The following is a 17,719-nucleotide window of genomic DNA, read 5'->3' on the forward strand; positions in this document are numbered from 1 at the left end:
ACTGGAGCTGGCACAAGAGGAAGATGGAGATCACCCTGCATCCCTGGAAGAGGAGGAGGAGGAAGAGGATGTGCTGTTGGTGCCTGCAGGTGTAGATCTGCCTGCGAGATAAGTCCATGACACTCTTATATAGGCATTGTTACAATTATGAGGTTTATAAGATTATTATGTTTTGAGGCTGTATCTTTAAATTTAAGGTAAAAGAAAGGTGGTCATGTGACATGTTATGAAGTCTATCTGACAGTAAGCCTGGGTGGTTTGATTATTAGAGATCAAGGGAAGGCTCAGATTATTTTATTGGGAAGAAGATGCAAGGTATTTACGCTTGGAGGGAATGCCAGCAACTTATCTGTTGACAGTGGAGACTGAGAGTCTCTAAAGTCCCAGAAAAATGACAAGAATGTCAGGTTGTGAACAGCTGTGCTTTAGACTGTCCATATATTTCCCAAGATGAAACAGAGTTGGCCTCACAAGGGTAGCTAATTAGCATTTCTACCTAGATACAATGCCCATGTGATTCATCTTGCCATGTGGAAGCTGGCAGAGGAATCCATTGTAAAGATCAGATTATAAGCTTTCCTAGAATGTCACTGAATATCACAGTGTTTATAGTCTACCTGGATCCAGGAGAGAGGGAGCAGCCAGAAACCAAAATAAATTATATGGTTCGCTGTGCAGGAATACAGGTGGGAGATCAAATTCATGCAGACTTAAAATGAGGCTTAAAGAGCCACCTAGCTTGGACTAGGGGAAGAGTCTCCAGGAAAAGAAAACCTCACTGTGAAAGAAAGTTCCAGAATTGCAAGGTACCAGGCTGAGAAAAGAAAAGAACAGAACAGGAATTAACCCTTGGGAGCTAAGAATCACTTTGGATTGATTTTGGAAAAAATGAATGGTCTACCTAAAAAACAGTGTAAAGTGTATCTATGAAGTGTGTTTTTTTGATTGGGCTAAGAATAAGGAGGTGTGTGTTGTGGAGGGGGGTGGGGTGGGGGGGAAACGGTGCTATTCCTTTCTGTAGTTTAAAGTATAAGTTGCCTACCAAAATTGTGTTTAGTTAATAGTGTTTTTAGTTATTTGTCACAGTAAGAAATCTTAAAATGTGAAAGGTTGTGTCACCCTTTTCAGCCATTAACTTGAAGTTCTAAATTCTTTAAAAAAATTATCACCCTCTATTGGGATCATTACAACAGGTTTCACTTGAAAAATGTGCTTGCAGCATTGCAAGCTTTCCATCAAGAATCATATGCAACATGCACCCCCACCACACACACCCACCCCACCTCCCCATCCCCACCAGCACCCCACCACCATTAAACCTTCTACCGACAGCCAGCCAGCCACTCATCCTATTCACAGCCTTTCCTTCTCATCAAGGCTGTTCATTCCATTGACGTAATGAAACTGATCAGGGTCAATGAAGGATCCAACAAAGTAGAGGCCATGATAATGAATAGCCCAAATAAAGTCATTATTTCATGAAAATAGAGATAACCAATGGAACAGTAATGATGTGATGAGCACCCAAGTGAATCCTTTTGTGCAACTAAGATGTTTCCGTTGTGCACTTTCTATTATTTTTATATGGCGCTACCCCCATGGCTTCAGCAGAGCAAGTGGCAGGCTGCCTAATCCCCTGCTCTAAGACATGAAATGCCAGTGGCGGACATCCTCAGGGTTTTGGTGCCTGTAAGGGCCTTGCCAAAGACCATACCACCTACATCTGTGCAGGGACAGCCTCGGTCATCAGGGCAGGAGGCAGCTTGAACGGCTTTGTCTGAAGTAGGGATGCCTTGAGAAGACTCCCTACTTCCATAAGCCCTTTCTCCATCTTCCCCCTCTGGGCTCACCTGCTCTTCCCTGCTAGCCAAGAATGGGAGAGCATTTGGTTGCATGTCAGTGTGGCGTTCAGTCACCATGGCGATGTTTTGATTGATGTTGTGTAAACTGGCAGTCAGACCGTGCAGGCCTTTGATGTAGGCCAATATGCACTCAGTGGCCTATGCATCTAACTCTTCATGAGGTTCGCCTCTCTTTCTATAGAGGTGATCATCAACACAAATGCCTGAGACATCAGGTCACTCATGCTAGAGATGGGCTCCTCTAGTTTCTGTACAAGGGTACACAATGGCTCTGGAAATGCTGGAAATTCCTATTGCTGCCACACAAGTACCCTATCAGTGTATGATTCCCAAGGGTGTCCAGCTGAGCAAATCTTGAAGCGTTCTGTGCCCTCAGACAGGGACTCTCCACTGCTGTTTTTGTCTCTAGCACCTACACCTGTTCAATTGTGATGTGTTCCTTACCGTGTCCCACATTATCTATCTGTGATGTTAGACCCACAAGGCATATGTATCTGTGGAGATGAAGGGTGTGCAGGAGTCATGTGATGGTGCATCCTCACAGTGTTGATTCCCCTTGTAAGGTCTTCTCAGCCTCCTCTCTCATTTTCTCTGTCAGCACTAGCAATGCACCTGTGGGAGATGAAAGACGTGAGTTAATCCTGAATGTAGGCAAAATGGGGTTCCAAGTTAGCATAGTGCAGCTCATGACATTTAATGAGTCGGTGACATCCATTTAACATGGGTAACAGCTAAGTGTCAAGTGCTAATGTGATATCTAATTCTGTCATCAGGTCTCTGGGCCATCCCCATACTTCCATCGATAACAGCCTATACTTTGCCAATCTCCAGCACTTCCTCCTCCATCGGGATCAGGGTTACCATGGCTGTAGATCCACCTGAGGTGCTCTGCCACTCCCTGGAGTGGTGGACTCACTTCTCCTGCAATGAGGAAAGGTAAATAGTTAATGAGAATGATGAGGATGAAGGGTGAACATTTGTGGAGGGTGACTGTGAGCAATAGGATGAGGGTGAGTGTGTGTTGTCTGTTGAGATGGAGATTTGAGGAGAAGGCTGGAGAGAAACGAATACATGTGACAGCAAGGTATATTAGAGGAGTGCTGTGCAGGAGAATGTTTGGGAGGTGAGAGAGTGATGGCTGCCAGCTGAGAGTTGCAGAACACTGACCTTGCCCGAACTCATGAGGTCATTAAACCATTTTTTGGCACTGGATCCTGGCCCTCGGCAGCACACTCCTGCTGCTGACAGCCTCTGTGACTTGCAGCCACACCAGCTTGGTGAGGCTGGCAGGCCTCCTCTTGATGTCCACAGAGAATGGGACATTTCTTCTTGCCCTCACTGCATCAGTCATTGCCTGCAGGGACCAGGGAGCCAACTTTTTCCCTCTATTCTGCAGCTCTTTGCTTCCTCTCACAGGTATCCTCTATGCTGAAATCACTGCTGTCATTGCGCATACTGCCAGGGTCCCTTTAAATAGAGATCCTTCATTACTTGGATAGTGTGTCATCTTGCTCGCCCTCCCTGACTGGTTGGGGAACCCAGAGTTGGGATGATAATATGATAATTACACTGCTCTGGGAAAGAGCAATGACATTGCCCAAATTAATTAATTGGGTTCCCGACCCAAAAATGGTCCTGGCATTTTGGCAGGGATTATAATCACAAGATTCTGCCTTAAGTGTCAAAACAATTAGCTTCTCTCTACTGGTTACAGAATAATTTATGCCAATTGAAGAACAATTAATAACAAGTTCAGTACCTGACTCTCTGGCTGATAGCAGGAGTGGCCACAGATATTTTCATTTATTTTACATTGAACATAAACACATTGTTGACTCTTCTGATTTACTTTTGAATCCATGACATCTATACATTGATGCAATGTTCTTCGCCAAATTTCATACCCCCTGATAATGCCATTTGGCCGTCCGGGGGATTTCCAATCAATTCTAAGAGACCTGGTGAAAATACAAAATTTAAAATGGAAAGACTTGTTAGGCTAGGGCAATTTTGATCTCAATATATCTTTGAATGGTTGGAACAATACATTTACATAGCTACAGAAAATCATTTCTAATATCCAAATGGTTGTAAATTATTTAGAGATGTATCTATTCTAAAATCCAGAATTTCTTCTTTAGCAACATACAACAGAATGCGACATATTGATTGTTGAAAGCATTCATAACCTATAGACAATAAACAATGATGATTGACAATTTATATGCATTAATACACAATGTACAATAATCATAAAGGATATTGAGCTACAGGTTCTATATCATGAAATAGCATAATTCTCTACATAAATTATAATTAGATCATAGATACTGTAGGTCTTAATTGGACTTATTAATAAAATATTTGAAAGACTTTTTTAAAGCAGTTTTTACTATTTTCAGTAGATGTGGTGATTGCAAGGCACAATAGAGGATTAGCACAGTTAATAGCTGTTCTACAACCTCATCATCAGTTTATTATCTGTATCAGTCCTGTGTCTGTACATACAGAAAAAGAGAGAACTCACATTTCCTGATGTCTCAAAACACTTCAGAACCAATCAAGTGCATTTTTTTTTCAGTTATTGTTGTAATGCAACATAATCTTACAAACAACAGTAAGTTTATTAACCAGGTAATCTGTATTTTTGTTGAAGTTGGTTGAGTGATAAATATTAGTCAGGATACCCTGCTCTTGTTTCAAAATATTGTCAGGGGATCTTTTACTCCACCTGGGAAAATAGACAGGGCATCACTTTACCATCTCATGCAAAAGATGGCACCTCTGACAGTGCTGCACTCCTTCAGGACTGCACTGCAGTGTCAACCCACATTTTTGTACCCAAGTCCAGAGGCAGGATTATTCCGTCGGCGTGTGGGGGCGGGCCCAACATGCTGATGCATAAAATGACGTATGAGGACATCAGGTGAGCGTCTTGGTGTCATCGTGCAGTCCCGCGATGTTTCGTTCGGCAGGTGCGCACCAGAGTCAGTTGCGTGCCCGCCAAAAGGTAAAGGGCTTATTAAGCCATTAAGAGAGTAATTATTGTCATTAGTAATGCTGCCCATCCAACCTTAAGGTTAGTGGGCAGGCAAAAAGGCCTTCGCAAGTTGTGGGATGAGGTTTCCTAAAATTTTTATTCAATAAATAAATTTTTTTCATAAATATAAAAATATGTCCCATCTCATGTGACACAAATTTATAAACCATTTATTTAATAATTTAAATAGCGATTCAATCTCCCTGAGGCAGCTCCATGCCTCAGGGAGATTGAAGCGCTCTTTCGCGCACATGCGTGAAAGAGCTCTGGCCCCAACTGTCTCTCCTCCTCCTGCCTGCATAGGCAGCACTGAGCGCTACTGGTCACACCTTATGCTGGGAGGGCCTTAGTTGGCCCGCCTGAGTAAAATAGCGATTGGCTCCGTGCCCGCCCCGCCCGCTCCCACCGAGCCCGCCCGCCATCTGAAAAATTCAATCCCTGGAGTGGGGTTTAAGCCCACAACTTCTATTTCAGAGGTGAGTGGGCTACCAACTGAGCCAGAGCTAAGATGAGAGAGGTAGCAAAAGAGACATCATTGTGACATGCTGGCAACAAAGGGGCATTGCCAACATAAAACATTATGAAAAAGCAGAGACTGTAACAGGGAAGATAGTTGTCATTGATGGTTTTTTGGGTCTGTTGGAGGTCCTTTTGCTTAAGTTGTGACTGAGACAGAGATCATAAACAGGAAGGTAGACACAGTGATGAGATTAAAGCTAGAAGTGTGTTCGATTATTGCTGACTTCTGGCTGCACATGTAAAGAATTAGCAGAAGACTCGTGCCACAACAGTAAAAAAAAAAATATTGGTCGATTAATTAGAAATCATCTTAATAATCTCAATGCATGCAGCACAACAGAAAGTAGCCATCAATACCAAACTCTATAACTCACAAGATCATAGGACAAGAGTGATATAATCACAATGCCACATGTGACTTATTTTTTAGTAAACCACTGCTGACAAGTCATTTATCCTATTTCTACTACACTTTTTAGTAGAATGAGTAAATAATTCCAACAGTGGCTTTTGGGAGAAATAAGCCACTACTTTATAGAATCTGCTTACGCCAGAATGGGGTTATGTTCTCACGTGACAATTGATTCCCAATATGGTTGAAACTGCACGGATGGGTTTTGCTTAACCAATTGATGGCAGAAAATGCATTAGGGTTATTACACTGTATTAAAAAAAATACTTCCATGGCATGTTCTTGACGCTGATGTTTAAAATGAATTGGTTGTTATGTGTTGTAAAATAACAGATTATTCTGGAGTGAAAGCAACACAAATATTTATAAATAAGTGTAATAATGTATTACACATGCTATCATTCTCAGGTAAATTTGGGTGAACTTAAAATTTCTTTCATTTGGAGCTATATGTCTTGCAGATATACTTAAATGAGTCTAAAGAATATATAATGAAGGAATATTTTTAAAAAAATAAAGAAAATGAATTTACTGAGACTTCAAGTCAAGTATTAATAACGATGATTTGATTTCCACCATATTATCCAAATTGTAAGCTTAGATTTTACGTCTATGCATTTGTTTCACAGAAAATACCTCTGGCCTTGAATGACTGCAGAGTTCTACCAATCTTTCACAGTAACATCTCTGGAAGATCAGTGGAAATGCTGGAGAAAGTTTCTCGCTGCTGTTCCCATTCTCCAACTTTCCACTTGTTGCTCCAAGCAGAGGGTGCTGAGCACCACAGGAGAAGACGCAGACATTTAAACAGCAGCATGTCTGAGCAGCAGCAGAGTGCTGGAAGAGTAGGGAAAATAAACCAAGTATATTTGAAATGGTGACATCATAGTCAACCGAGTGGAGGAGCCCATGAAAGCTGAGTGACATCACAGGGAGGATGGCGGAGGAGGTCTGAGGATAGGTAAATTGGGTGAGCAAACAGTAAGTAATTTGATTTTTTTTAACAGAGGTGTGGTAATCTGAGGTGTAATACACCTTTAAGGGAATGTGAGCAGATTGACCACGTGACTGTAAGACCCAAAAGTTGTGTAGCACGGGCTACCATGTTAATGTTAATCTAGAGTAGGGTCTGGTTGGAGAAGCACACATCATGATAGTGCTCTGTTGTTTCTGTAAATAAATAGTATTCACTTCATTTCATATTGGTCTCTGTGTTTGCAGTATATTGTAATCGACTCACCTGCCGACAGATAAGCGTGCAACCAGTTCGTGAGCAAAGTGACCCCATAGTAGAACTTAACAAGAGGCATTCTACCTAATTTTATTTCATGCTATTAACAAGTTAATAACAACCTAGGGATTCAGGTTGGCTTGTTTTTTATTTGTTCATGGGATGTGGGCATATTTTTATTGCCCATCCCTAATTGCTCTTGAAAAGATGGTGGTGAACCGCCTTCTTGAACTGTCGCAGCCCATGTAGTGGGACACCCACAGTGCTGTTAGGGAAGGAGTTTCAGGATTTTGACCTAGCCATCACTACTTAGAGCCTGCCAACTGCAGCACTTTTACTGCTTGGAGCCTCTTTCTTTGCTCCTCTGGCCAGTGGTTTCTCTCCCTAGTGGCTTCTACCAGTGGGTCTCCTCCTCCCGATTGCTCCTTCCCTGGTTCTCTCTCTCTCTCTCTCCCTCTGAGACCTCTTTCTGTCCCCTCCCTCTAAGTTCCCTCTCTGGGTTCTCTCTTTGGGACCTCTCCCTGTCCTCTTTGCCTGTCCTCTGTCCTAGCTGGGACTCTTCTCTGGCATGGAGCCCCACTCTTGGGTACCGTGGTCCTGTTTATCGTGCTGTTTTTCCCCAAGCAGGTGCATAGGTGCCCAATCTCTAAAATTCTGAACTGCACATATGCAGCCCACTCACAATCTGCATATGTGCAGAAACTGCCAGGGCATGCCTGGACTTGTAGTTCCCAGCCTTCACTGAGGAATCAGGTAAGTCGGGATACCTAACAATAAGTAGGAAAGTAAGTTGTCAAGAGGACATAAAGAGTCTACAAAGGGATTTAGATAGGTTAAGTGAATGGGCAATAATTTGGCAGATGGAGTAAAATATGGGAAAATATAAACGTGTCCACCTTGGCAGGAAGAATGGAAAATTAGTATACTATTTAACTGGAGGGAGACTCGAGAACTCTACAGTACAGAGGAATCTGGGTGTCCTGGTACTCGAATCATAAAAGGTTAGTATTCAGATACAGCAAGTGATTTGGAAGGCAAATAGAATGTTAATGTTTATTGCAAAGGAAATTGAGTGTAAAAGTAGGGAAGCACTCTACAGCTGTACTGGGCCTTGGTGAGACTGCATCTGGAGTACTGTGAACAGTTTTGGTCTCCTTATCCTGAAGAAAGGATGTAATTGCATTAGAAGCAGTTCAGAGAAGGTTCTATTGACTTATTCCTGGGATGAAGAGGTTATCTTATGAGGAAAGGTTGAGCAGACTGGACATAATGCCCACTGGAAATTAGAAGAATAAGAGGTAATCGTATTGAAACATAAAAGATCCTGAGACGTTATTTTATTTATTCATTCATGGTATTTGGGCATGGCTGGCTAGGCCAGCATTTGTTGCCCATCCCTAATTGCCCTTGAGAAGGTGGTGGTGAGCTGTCTTCTTGAACCGCTGTAGTCCCTGTAGTGTAGGTACACCCACAGTACTGTTATGGAGGGAGTTCCAGGATTTTGACCCAGCAACAATGAAGGAAGGGTGACATATTTCCAAGTCAGGATGGTGAGTGGCTTGTAGGAGAACCTCCAGATGGTGGTATTCCCATGCATCTGCCATTCTTGTCCTTCTAGATGGTAGTGGTCGTGGGTTTGGAAGGTGTTACTGAAGGAGGCTTGGTGAGTTCCTGCAATGCACCTTGTAGATGGTACACAATTCTGCCACTGTTCGTCGGTGGTAGAGGGAATGAGAGTTTGAGGATGGGGTGCCAATCAAGCAGACTGCTTTGCCCTGGATGTTGTCAAGCTTCTTGAGTGATGTTGGAGCTGCACTCATCCAGGCAAGTAGAGAGTATTCCATCACACTCCTGATTTGTGCCTTGTAGATGGTGGACAGACTTTGAGGAGTCAGGAGGTGAGTTACTCGCCGCATGATTTCCAGCCTCTGACCTGCTCTTGTAGCCACAGTATTTATATGGCTAGTCCAGTTCAGTTTCTCATAGACTCAGATGTCTACAGCACAGAAGGAGGCCATTCGGCCCATCATGTCTGCGCTGGTCAACAAAGATCTGACTACACTAATCCCATTTTCCAGCGCTTGGCGCATAGCCCTGGAGGCTATGGCAATGCAAGTTAATATCTAAATGCTTCTTAAATGTTATGAGAGTTTCTGACTCAACCACCCTTTCAGGCAGTGAGTTCCAGACTCCCACCACCCTCTGGGTGAAAAACTCCCCTCTTAGCCTCCTACCTCTTACCTTAAATCAATGGCCCCTGGTTATTGACCCCTCTACTAATGGAAAAAGTGCCTTCCTATCCACCCTATCTGTGCCCCTCATAATCTTATACACCTCTATCAGGTCCCCTCTCAACCTTTGTTGCTCCAAGGAAAACAATCCCAGCCTATCCAATCTTTCCTCGTAGCTCAGATCCTCCAGCCCAGGCAGCATCCTGTGAATCTCCTCTTCACCATCTCCAGTGTAATCGCATCCTTCCTATAATGTGGTGACCAGAACTGCACGCAGTGCTCTAGTTGTGGCCTAACCAGCATTTTAAACAGTTCCAGCACAACCTCTGCTCCTGTATTGTATGCTTTGGCTAATAAAGGCAAGTATCCCATATGCCTTCTTAACCGCCTTATCTACCTGCCCTGCTACCTTCAGGGATCTATGGATATGCACATCAATATCCATCTGATCTTCAGTACTTTCCAGGATCCTACCATTCATAGTGTAATCCCTTGCCTTGTTAGCCCTCCTCAAGTGCATTACCTCACACTTTTCCATTGAATTCCATTTGCCACTGCTCTGCTCACCTGACCAATCCATTGATATCCTCCTGCAGTTTACAGCTTTCCTCCTTACTGTTTACCACCCTACCAATTTTCATGTCATCCGCGAACTTCTTGATCATACTCCTTACATTTAAGTCCAAATCATTTTTGTATGCCACAAACAGCAAAGGCCCCAGCACTGAGCCCTGTGGAACCCCACTGGAAACAGACTTCCAGTCACAGAAACATCCCTCTACCATCACCCTCTGCTTCCTGTCTCTCAGCCAATTTTGGATCTAACGTGCCATTTTGCCTTGGATCCCATGGGCTCTTACTTTCTTGCCCAGTCTACCATGAGGGACCTTATCAAAAGCCTTGCTAAAGTCCATGAAGACCACATCAAATGCATTACCCTCATCAACACTCCTGGTTACCCCCTCAAAAAATTCGATCAAATTGTGAAACATGACCATCCCTTAACAAATCCATGCTGACTATCCCTGATTAATCCGTTTCTCTCCAAGTGCAGATATATTCTGTCCCTCAGAATTCTTTCTAGTAACTCCCCCACCACTGAAGTTAGACTGACTGGCTTGTAATTTCCTGGCCTATCCCTTCCTCCCTTTTTTTAATAATGGGACAACGTTAGCAGTCTTCCAGTCCTCTGGCACCTCACCTGTGGCCAAAGAGGATTTGAAAATTACTGCCAGGACCCCTGATATCTCTTCCCTTGCCTCCTTCAAAAGCCTGGGATACATCTCGTCCGGGCTTGCAGATTTATCCACTTTTAAGGCTGCTAAACCCAATTGTATTTCTTCTTTCCCTATGTTAATTTCCTCTAATGTTTCACAGTCCTCCACCCTGATGTCTATATCTGTGTCGTCCTTTTCCATTGTGAAGACTGAGGCAAAGTATTCATTGAGGACTGCACCCACGTCTTCCGGGTCCACACACAGATTACCTCTATGGTCCCTAATTGGCCCTACTCTTTCTCTAGTTATTGTCTTGCTCTTTATATGTTTAAAAAACCCCTTTGGGTTTTCCTTTATTCTACCAACAAATGCTTTCTCATGCACTCTCTTGGCTTTCCTAATTTCCTTTTTTAAGTTCCGCTCTGCACTTTTTATACTCTTCTAAGGACTCTGCCGTATTAAGCCCTCGGTATCTGCCATAAGCTTCTCTTTTTTTCTTAGTCCTACCTTTATGTCCCTTGACATCCAGGGTTCTCTAGACTTGGTCCCCCCCCTTTGTCTTTACAGGAACATATTTGCCCTGTACTCTCGCTATTTCCTCCTTGAATGCCTCCCATTGCTCTGACACAGTTTTATCTGCAAGTAGCTGCTCCCAGTCCACTCATCTCAGTAAAATTAGCCTTTCCCCAGTTTAGAACTTTATTCCCAGCCCAACCTTTATCCTTTTCCACAACTATCCTAAAGCTAACTGAGTTATGGTCACTATCTTCAAAATGCTCCCCTACTGATATGCCTTCCACCTTCCCTGGACTCATTTCCGAATATTAGGTCCAGAAATGCCCCCTCCCTTGTTGGGCTTTCTACGTACTGACTAAAAAGGTTCTCCTGAATGCAACTTAAGAATTTTGCTCCCTCGCTACCATTCTGGTCAATGGTCCCATTGCATATTATTAGGTCTAAAATATATTTGCCCTCTGTTGGCACTAGACTATTCTGTTCTAAGAAAAGCAGCCTGTGTTTTAACAGTGGAGACTCTGCATTTCCCAAAATTCCATGAAGGTGTTGAAAGTCCCGGGTTGTAAACAGTGGTGCTGTAAGCTGCCCATTTACTCCTAGGATGAAAGAGAGCTGGGGTCAAGAATAACTAATCAGTATTTCTACCTGGTTGTAAGGGTGATATGTTTCACATTGCCATGGGGAATAGTGCAGAGAAAAAACATGTTTGAGATCAGGATATAGGCTTCCCTACAAATTAATGAATATCACAGCAGTTTTGTGTGATCAACAGCGAGAAGGGAGAAAACTATCACTGCCAGGTGTGGAAGGGAGATGGTTTCTAGTCAAAGACATACATCCTGTAGCCACCTAAGGTTTCTAGTGGATTTGTCCTGGCCTGGTCAGAGGGGAATAATCATCAGGACAGGCTTTACTGCTGATAATGGAAGCGCCTGGGGCAGTCACTCAAAGTTACTATTCAGGGAAATGGGGAAATTTGAACCCATTGAAAGATGGGAGCAACAGCAGAATGTTTGTTATAAAGGCTTTAATTCTGTGGAGAGTGAGATGTGCGATAAGTATAAAAGGGGAATTTTCCATTCCATAGTTTAAAGTATAAGTTGCCTACAAAAAGAAAATAGGGTTTAGTTAATAGTGCCTTTTTTAGTACTTCGTTACAGTAAAAGTTTTAAACCATAAAATCTTGTTATGTCATTCTTTCAGCTACTAACTGGAAGGATTTTTAAAAAAAAGTTATCAGTCTCTACAGAGAATGTGATAGTATTTACTATAGAAAGATTAACACATAGTCAAACTGGATCATAATGTTAACGTACCATTTTGAATTAGGGGAAGCAGGGAGGCGGCAGTGGGCTTACTCTATGGCCAGAATTTTCCCCTCCTGCCAGTGAAAGGGTTTGTGATGAGTGGAGATGAAGAATGTGCCTGGATGGAAAAAAATCAGTTTCCTGAAGGCAGGAAATGATGACAGGAACTTGTGGTTAGTGGTGGGTCTCTTTTCCACGGAACCTCATTGGGAACTGTATTTGCATCTCATGCATGCTAATTAAAACCCCAGCCAATCAGAATCATATACCCCTCACCCCCGCCACCCCACCGATGAAAGCCCCCCCTGGCTAGCGGGATTTCACGCTGGTCCAATTCACGACCGTGACAAGGGTGGAAGGCAGGTGGTGGGAGATTAACCAGGAAAGGTTGAAGTGGTGGGGGGAATGACCACAAAAGATTGAAGGGGTCGGGGTCCAGGGGGAGGGGTGACCAGGATGGATTGAATGGGGTGAGTAGGGGGAGTTACTCATAGGGATGGGTCAGTGCTGTCAATGCTGGAACCTTGGTTGGGGAGGTGGCAAACCGAGGGGACTGTGAGAGGGGGCAGTGGGATGAAGTTGGATCCAGTGCCGTTGGTTTGTAGGGGCTAAAGGATTCACGTTGCTTGTTTCGGGGTGACCAAGTTGGTACAGAGACAGAGAACATCCGGAGATTGCTGTTAGAATAAACGCATGCTGTTTATTTACAAACCTAACTCTGCAACTATACTTGTGTGCTCACTGCATAAAACTCTGTCTTCACTCATCAGTGACTAACTCAAGACTCTGCACACAGAGGTAGCCCGTGCTACTCTATTGGATGTTAAGAACATGTGAGCTTTTTTACAATGCTTGTCTTAAACATATATTACATATCAGATTACTACATCCCTCCCCCTTTATTGAAAAATACATTTTACAATTTTTCAATATATCAAGTTATTTACACAGATCAATAATTTACAAAGTCAGTCTCTCTGGGGGTCTCCTTATGCATGTAGAACATCTCAGTTCTACAGCTTCTGAAGTTTGCTTTGGAGTCTCCCTTACTGTAGTCATCTGAGCATTTGGTTCTACAGCAGGTGCCAGTAAATTTGTTTCTTCAACTCTTTCAAGTACAGTCGGCCCTTCAAATACATTTGCACTTCATTGAGTTCATTCAACAGGAAATGTTGATTCAGTCTCAAACACTGGTGGAATCACTTCTGGATATTTGGTTTCTTCACTTCAAATGTGATCCACATGTCTCCTTACTATTCGATCTCCAACTTTCACGTGGTAGGAAAGAGGTCCAGTTACGCCACTTATTTCACTGAACAACCATGCTGGTCCTTCTCTAAAGTTTTTCACAAATACCTTCTCTCCTGCATTAAATGTTCTGTCCCGACTGTGACAATCATTCCCATTTTCTGACTTTCCTGCTTTCTCTCTACCTTCGGCCCCAAGTTTGGCATGATTATGCTCAGTCTCGACCGGAGATGGCGCTTCATCAACAATTCAGCAGGTGTGACACCTGTTGTCGAATCAGGGTGGTTCTATACTGGAAAAGAAATCATGCTAATTTAGTTGCAATTGAATTTCCAGATAATTTCTTCATCCTTGACTTGAATGTCTGAACTGCTCTATCGGCGAGTCCGTTTGAAGAAGGGTAGTATGGAGAAGTTTTCACATGAACAATACCATTGAGGCTCGTAAATCGGTTCAATTCAGTACTTTTGAATACTGTTCCATTATCTGATACTAGCACTTCAGGTAATCCATTTATAGCGAAGCTTTGTCGTAGATTGTCTATTGTCACTGAAGATATAGGTGACCTCACTTTGTATACATCTATCCATTTTGAATGAGAGTCTATGATAAGTAGAAACATTGTTCCCATAAAAGGTCCCTGGTAGTCGATGTATATTCGTACCCATGGTCATCCTAGCCACTCCCATTTGTTGACACTGCATACAACTTCTCACTAAATTTTCTATTTCTCCATCCATTCCCAGCCACCACATATAGCTACACGCTATTGCCTTCATTTTGGAAATTCCGGGATGTCCACTGTGAAGTTCAGATAACAATGACTTTTGTCCTTTTGGAGGAACAATTACCCGAGCTCCCCACAACAAAATATCTTCTTGGCTGGTTACCTCGTATCTTCTCTGGAAATACTTTTTCATTTCATCAGCCTCTCGTATTTGTGACCAACCATAAAGAACTTATTTCTCACTTTGGATAAGACTGGGTCTTGGTTTGTCCAGTCTTTAATTTGTTTAGCACATATCGGTGATGAGTCCAGGAAGTTCAATAACAAGATGTATTTCTGAGGAATTGGAACATCCTGGACTTTTACTTGCAAGGGTAATAACTGAGTGCATCAACGTTTGCAATTTGATTTCTGGGTCTATGAATAAAAGTATACTCATATGCTGCCAAGATCAATGCCCATCTTTGTACTCTTGCTGAAGCTATAGGAGGTATAGCCTTGTCTTCACCAAATAGACCTAATAATGGCTTGTGGTCTGTTATGATAGCAAAATGACGACCATGCACATATCGATTAAACTTTTTAACACCGAAAATTATTGCCAGGCCTTCTTTTTCAATTCGTGAGTACTTTTTCTCTTCAGTACTAAGTGTTCTCGACACATATCCTACAGGTCATTCTGATCCATCAACCAGTCGATGGGAAAGCACTGCTCCCACTTCATAAGGTGATGCATCACACATTAACATCAACTCTTTCTTTGGATCAAAATGTACCAGCAGTGTAGAAGATTGTAGCAACTGTTTCACTTTTGTGAAAGCTTCTTATTGTGGTGTCTGCCATGACCATCTGTTTTTTCTTGAGCAAGTAATATGGTACTGTCGACAAATTGGGCAAGAACCGTCCATAGTAATTGATCATCTCCAAGAATGATTTCAATTCAGATGTATTCCTTGGTGCTGGGACGACTTTAATTGGTTTCACTTATTCTTCAATTGGCCGTAGGCCTTGTAAATCTAGCCTGTGACCGAGGTAAGTTGCCTCTTTTGCCTGGAATGTGCGTTTTTCCTTTTTCAATCCCACTCCAGCCTGCGAAAAACATTTCAGAACTTCTTACAAGTTCATCAACTGTTCCTTTTCAGTGAGTCCAGTCATGAGAACGTCATCCAAATAAACTACAGTATGGGGCAATCCCTGAAGTAAACTTTCCATGATTCTTTGGAATATGGCGCAAGCAGAAGATATGCCAAATGGTAAACAGGTGTATTGGCACAATCCCTTAAGTGTATTTATGGTGATAAACTTCCAGGATTCCTTCTCTAATTCTAATTGCTAGTAGGCATGACTGATATCTAACTTTGTGTAGACCTTTCCACCTGCCACTTTTTGCATATAAATATTCAATTTTAGGTATGGGGTGTCTATCCAATTTTGCCACTTTGTTAACTGTTAATTTATAATCCCCACATATTCTAATACTTCGGTCAGGTTTGAGAACAGGTACAATTGGAGCTGCCCACTCTGAAAATTGTACTGGTCGTACCACTCCCAGCTTTTCTAATTTGTCCAGTTCGGTATCTACCTTATCCCGCATTGCATAAGGCACTGGTCTTGCCTTCATGAATCTTGGTGTTGCCTCTGGATCTACATGAATTTTTGCTTGTAGCCATTCAATTTTTTCCAAGTTCCTTCTTGAAAACTGATGCGTATTTTTGTAGTAGCTGTGATAACCCATTAGTTCTCAGCTGGAAGATTTCAGTCCATTACAATTTAATTTATTTCAGCCAGTTTCATCCAAGACAAGGTCCCTCACCTGCTACTACCATTAAGGGTAATCTCACTGTTTGACCTTCATGGTGTACTGTGACTTTACACACACCCTTGACTTGTATGTCTTCTCCTGCGTAAGTTTTTAATTTTTCATCAGTTTCTTCTAAATTTAACTTACGTTCTCCATGATTCAGGTATTTGAACGTATGCTCACCAATCACTGTAGTGACTGCAGGGGTATCTACTTACATTCTGAGCGGCTTCTTATTCACTCTCATGGTTACATAGGCTCCGTTCTTCCTACCTTTAAATTATATAGTGAATAGATATCAGCATCTATTACTTCGGGCCTTTCAACACTATTTATCTCATTGAGCTTTTGCTTTTGTCTGAAAGTCTGCCTGATTCTGTCTTTACAATGTCTCATGAGGTGTCTATTTCAATGGCAGAAGAAACATTCAATCCTTTTAAAGAGTTTCATTACAGGGCTGTATGCTTCCACCTCCGTCACTATTATGCCATGTTTTTGCTGCAAAGTTTTCCTTTTTTATTTTTCTGTTAGCGGTGGCTGCTTCCGGCTTTGTATCAAGGCTTTTCACTTTTGCGTTCTTTTTAGTTGAGGCTCCCCGCCCAGCATGGAGGATGGCACCATTTTGCGCTCCTTGAATGGCTTCTGATTCTTGCACTGCACCTTCCATTGCAAGAGTGATTTCCAATGCCTTCTGAAAATCTAGATTTGATTCAGCCAACAATCTCTTCTGAAATGTGTTTTTGTTTATACCGCACACCAAACGATCTCTAAGTATATCATTAATAGAAGTACCAAACTCACAATATTCAGTTAATTGCTTGAGACGTGCCACATAACAAGCAACTGTCTCCCCTGCAGCTCTATTTCTTGACTTAAATTTAAACTGTTGCATTGTCACTGACAGCTTGGGCTGGTAATGATTTTTTAGGAGGTTCACTAAATCATCAAAACTTTTTGAGTCTGGGGCACTGGGTGCCAACAGATTCCGAATCAGTCCGTATGTCTTATTCTCACAAGAGGACAAAAGGATCGCGTGCCTCTTCTCTTCCCCAGTAATGTCGCTCCCATGGAAGAAGAACAACACAGTCTTTTGAGGCTCAAAAGGCTCCAATCTTCTAAATTGCGGCATGCTCTGAGGGAATTACTTCGATGATCGAAAAAGAAATTTTATTTTACTTACAACTACCGTGCGAGGTATGGCCAGATTTCGGTTCTTCTGATTTCCTTTGTCTTTTTCCTCGCATTTTATCGTGTTTCTTCCCATGGTTTTTCGTGCTTTTACTCTCGTCAACAGTTTGTTGAATCCAGTGCCCTTAGTTTGTAGGGGCTAAAGAATCCGGGTTGCACACTTGTTTCGGGGTGACTGAGAACAAGCTACTCTGCTATTGAATATTAAGATCATGTGACCTTACATTACAATGATTGTCTTAAAAGTATATTACATATCAGATTACTACAGATGAGTAGGGTGGGAGGGTGTGGTGGGTGCAGTTCTCGTCAGGGGATCACTCACAGGATATGAATTGTCAGACAGATCTGGGGAGTGGGCAGGATCAGAGCAGCCATGGGGACTGTGACATGTGTGGGCTCAGTGGGGAGGGAAAGCAT

At 42.5% G+C, this 17,719-nt stretch overlaps 1 protein-coding gene across 1 annotated transcript in view; it reads right to left on the reverse strand.

Annotated features, from left to right (window-relative positions):
* Positions 1-17,719, reverse strand: part of ush2a (Usher syndrome 2A (autosomal recessive, mild)) — a 1,183,552-nt gene that overhangs the window by 284,145 nt on the left and 881,688 nt on the right. Inside the window, exon 51 of the mRNA XM_078556364.1 lies at positions 3,622-3,820. Coding sequence (XP_078412490.1) covers positions 3,622-3,820 — 199 coding nt within the window. The remainder of the gene's footprint in view (positions 1-3,621; positions 3,821-17,719) is intronic.

The sequence above is a fragment of the Cetorhinus maximus genome, chromosome 14, assembly GCF_964194155.1.
Source record: "Cetorhinus maximus chromosome 14, sCetMax3.hap1.1, whole genome shotgun sequence".
NCBI lineage: Eukaryota > Metazoa > Chordata > Chondrichthyes > Lamniformes > Cetorhinidae > Cetorhinus > Cetorhinus maximus.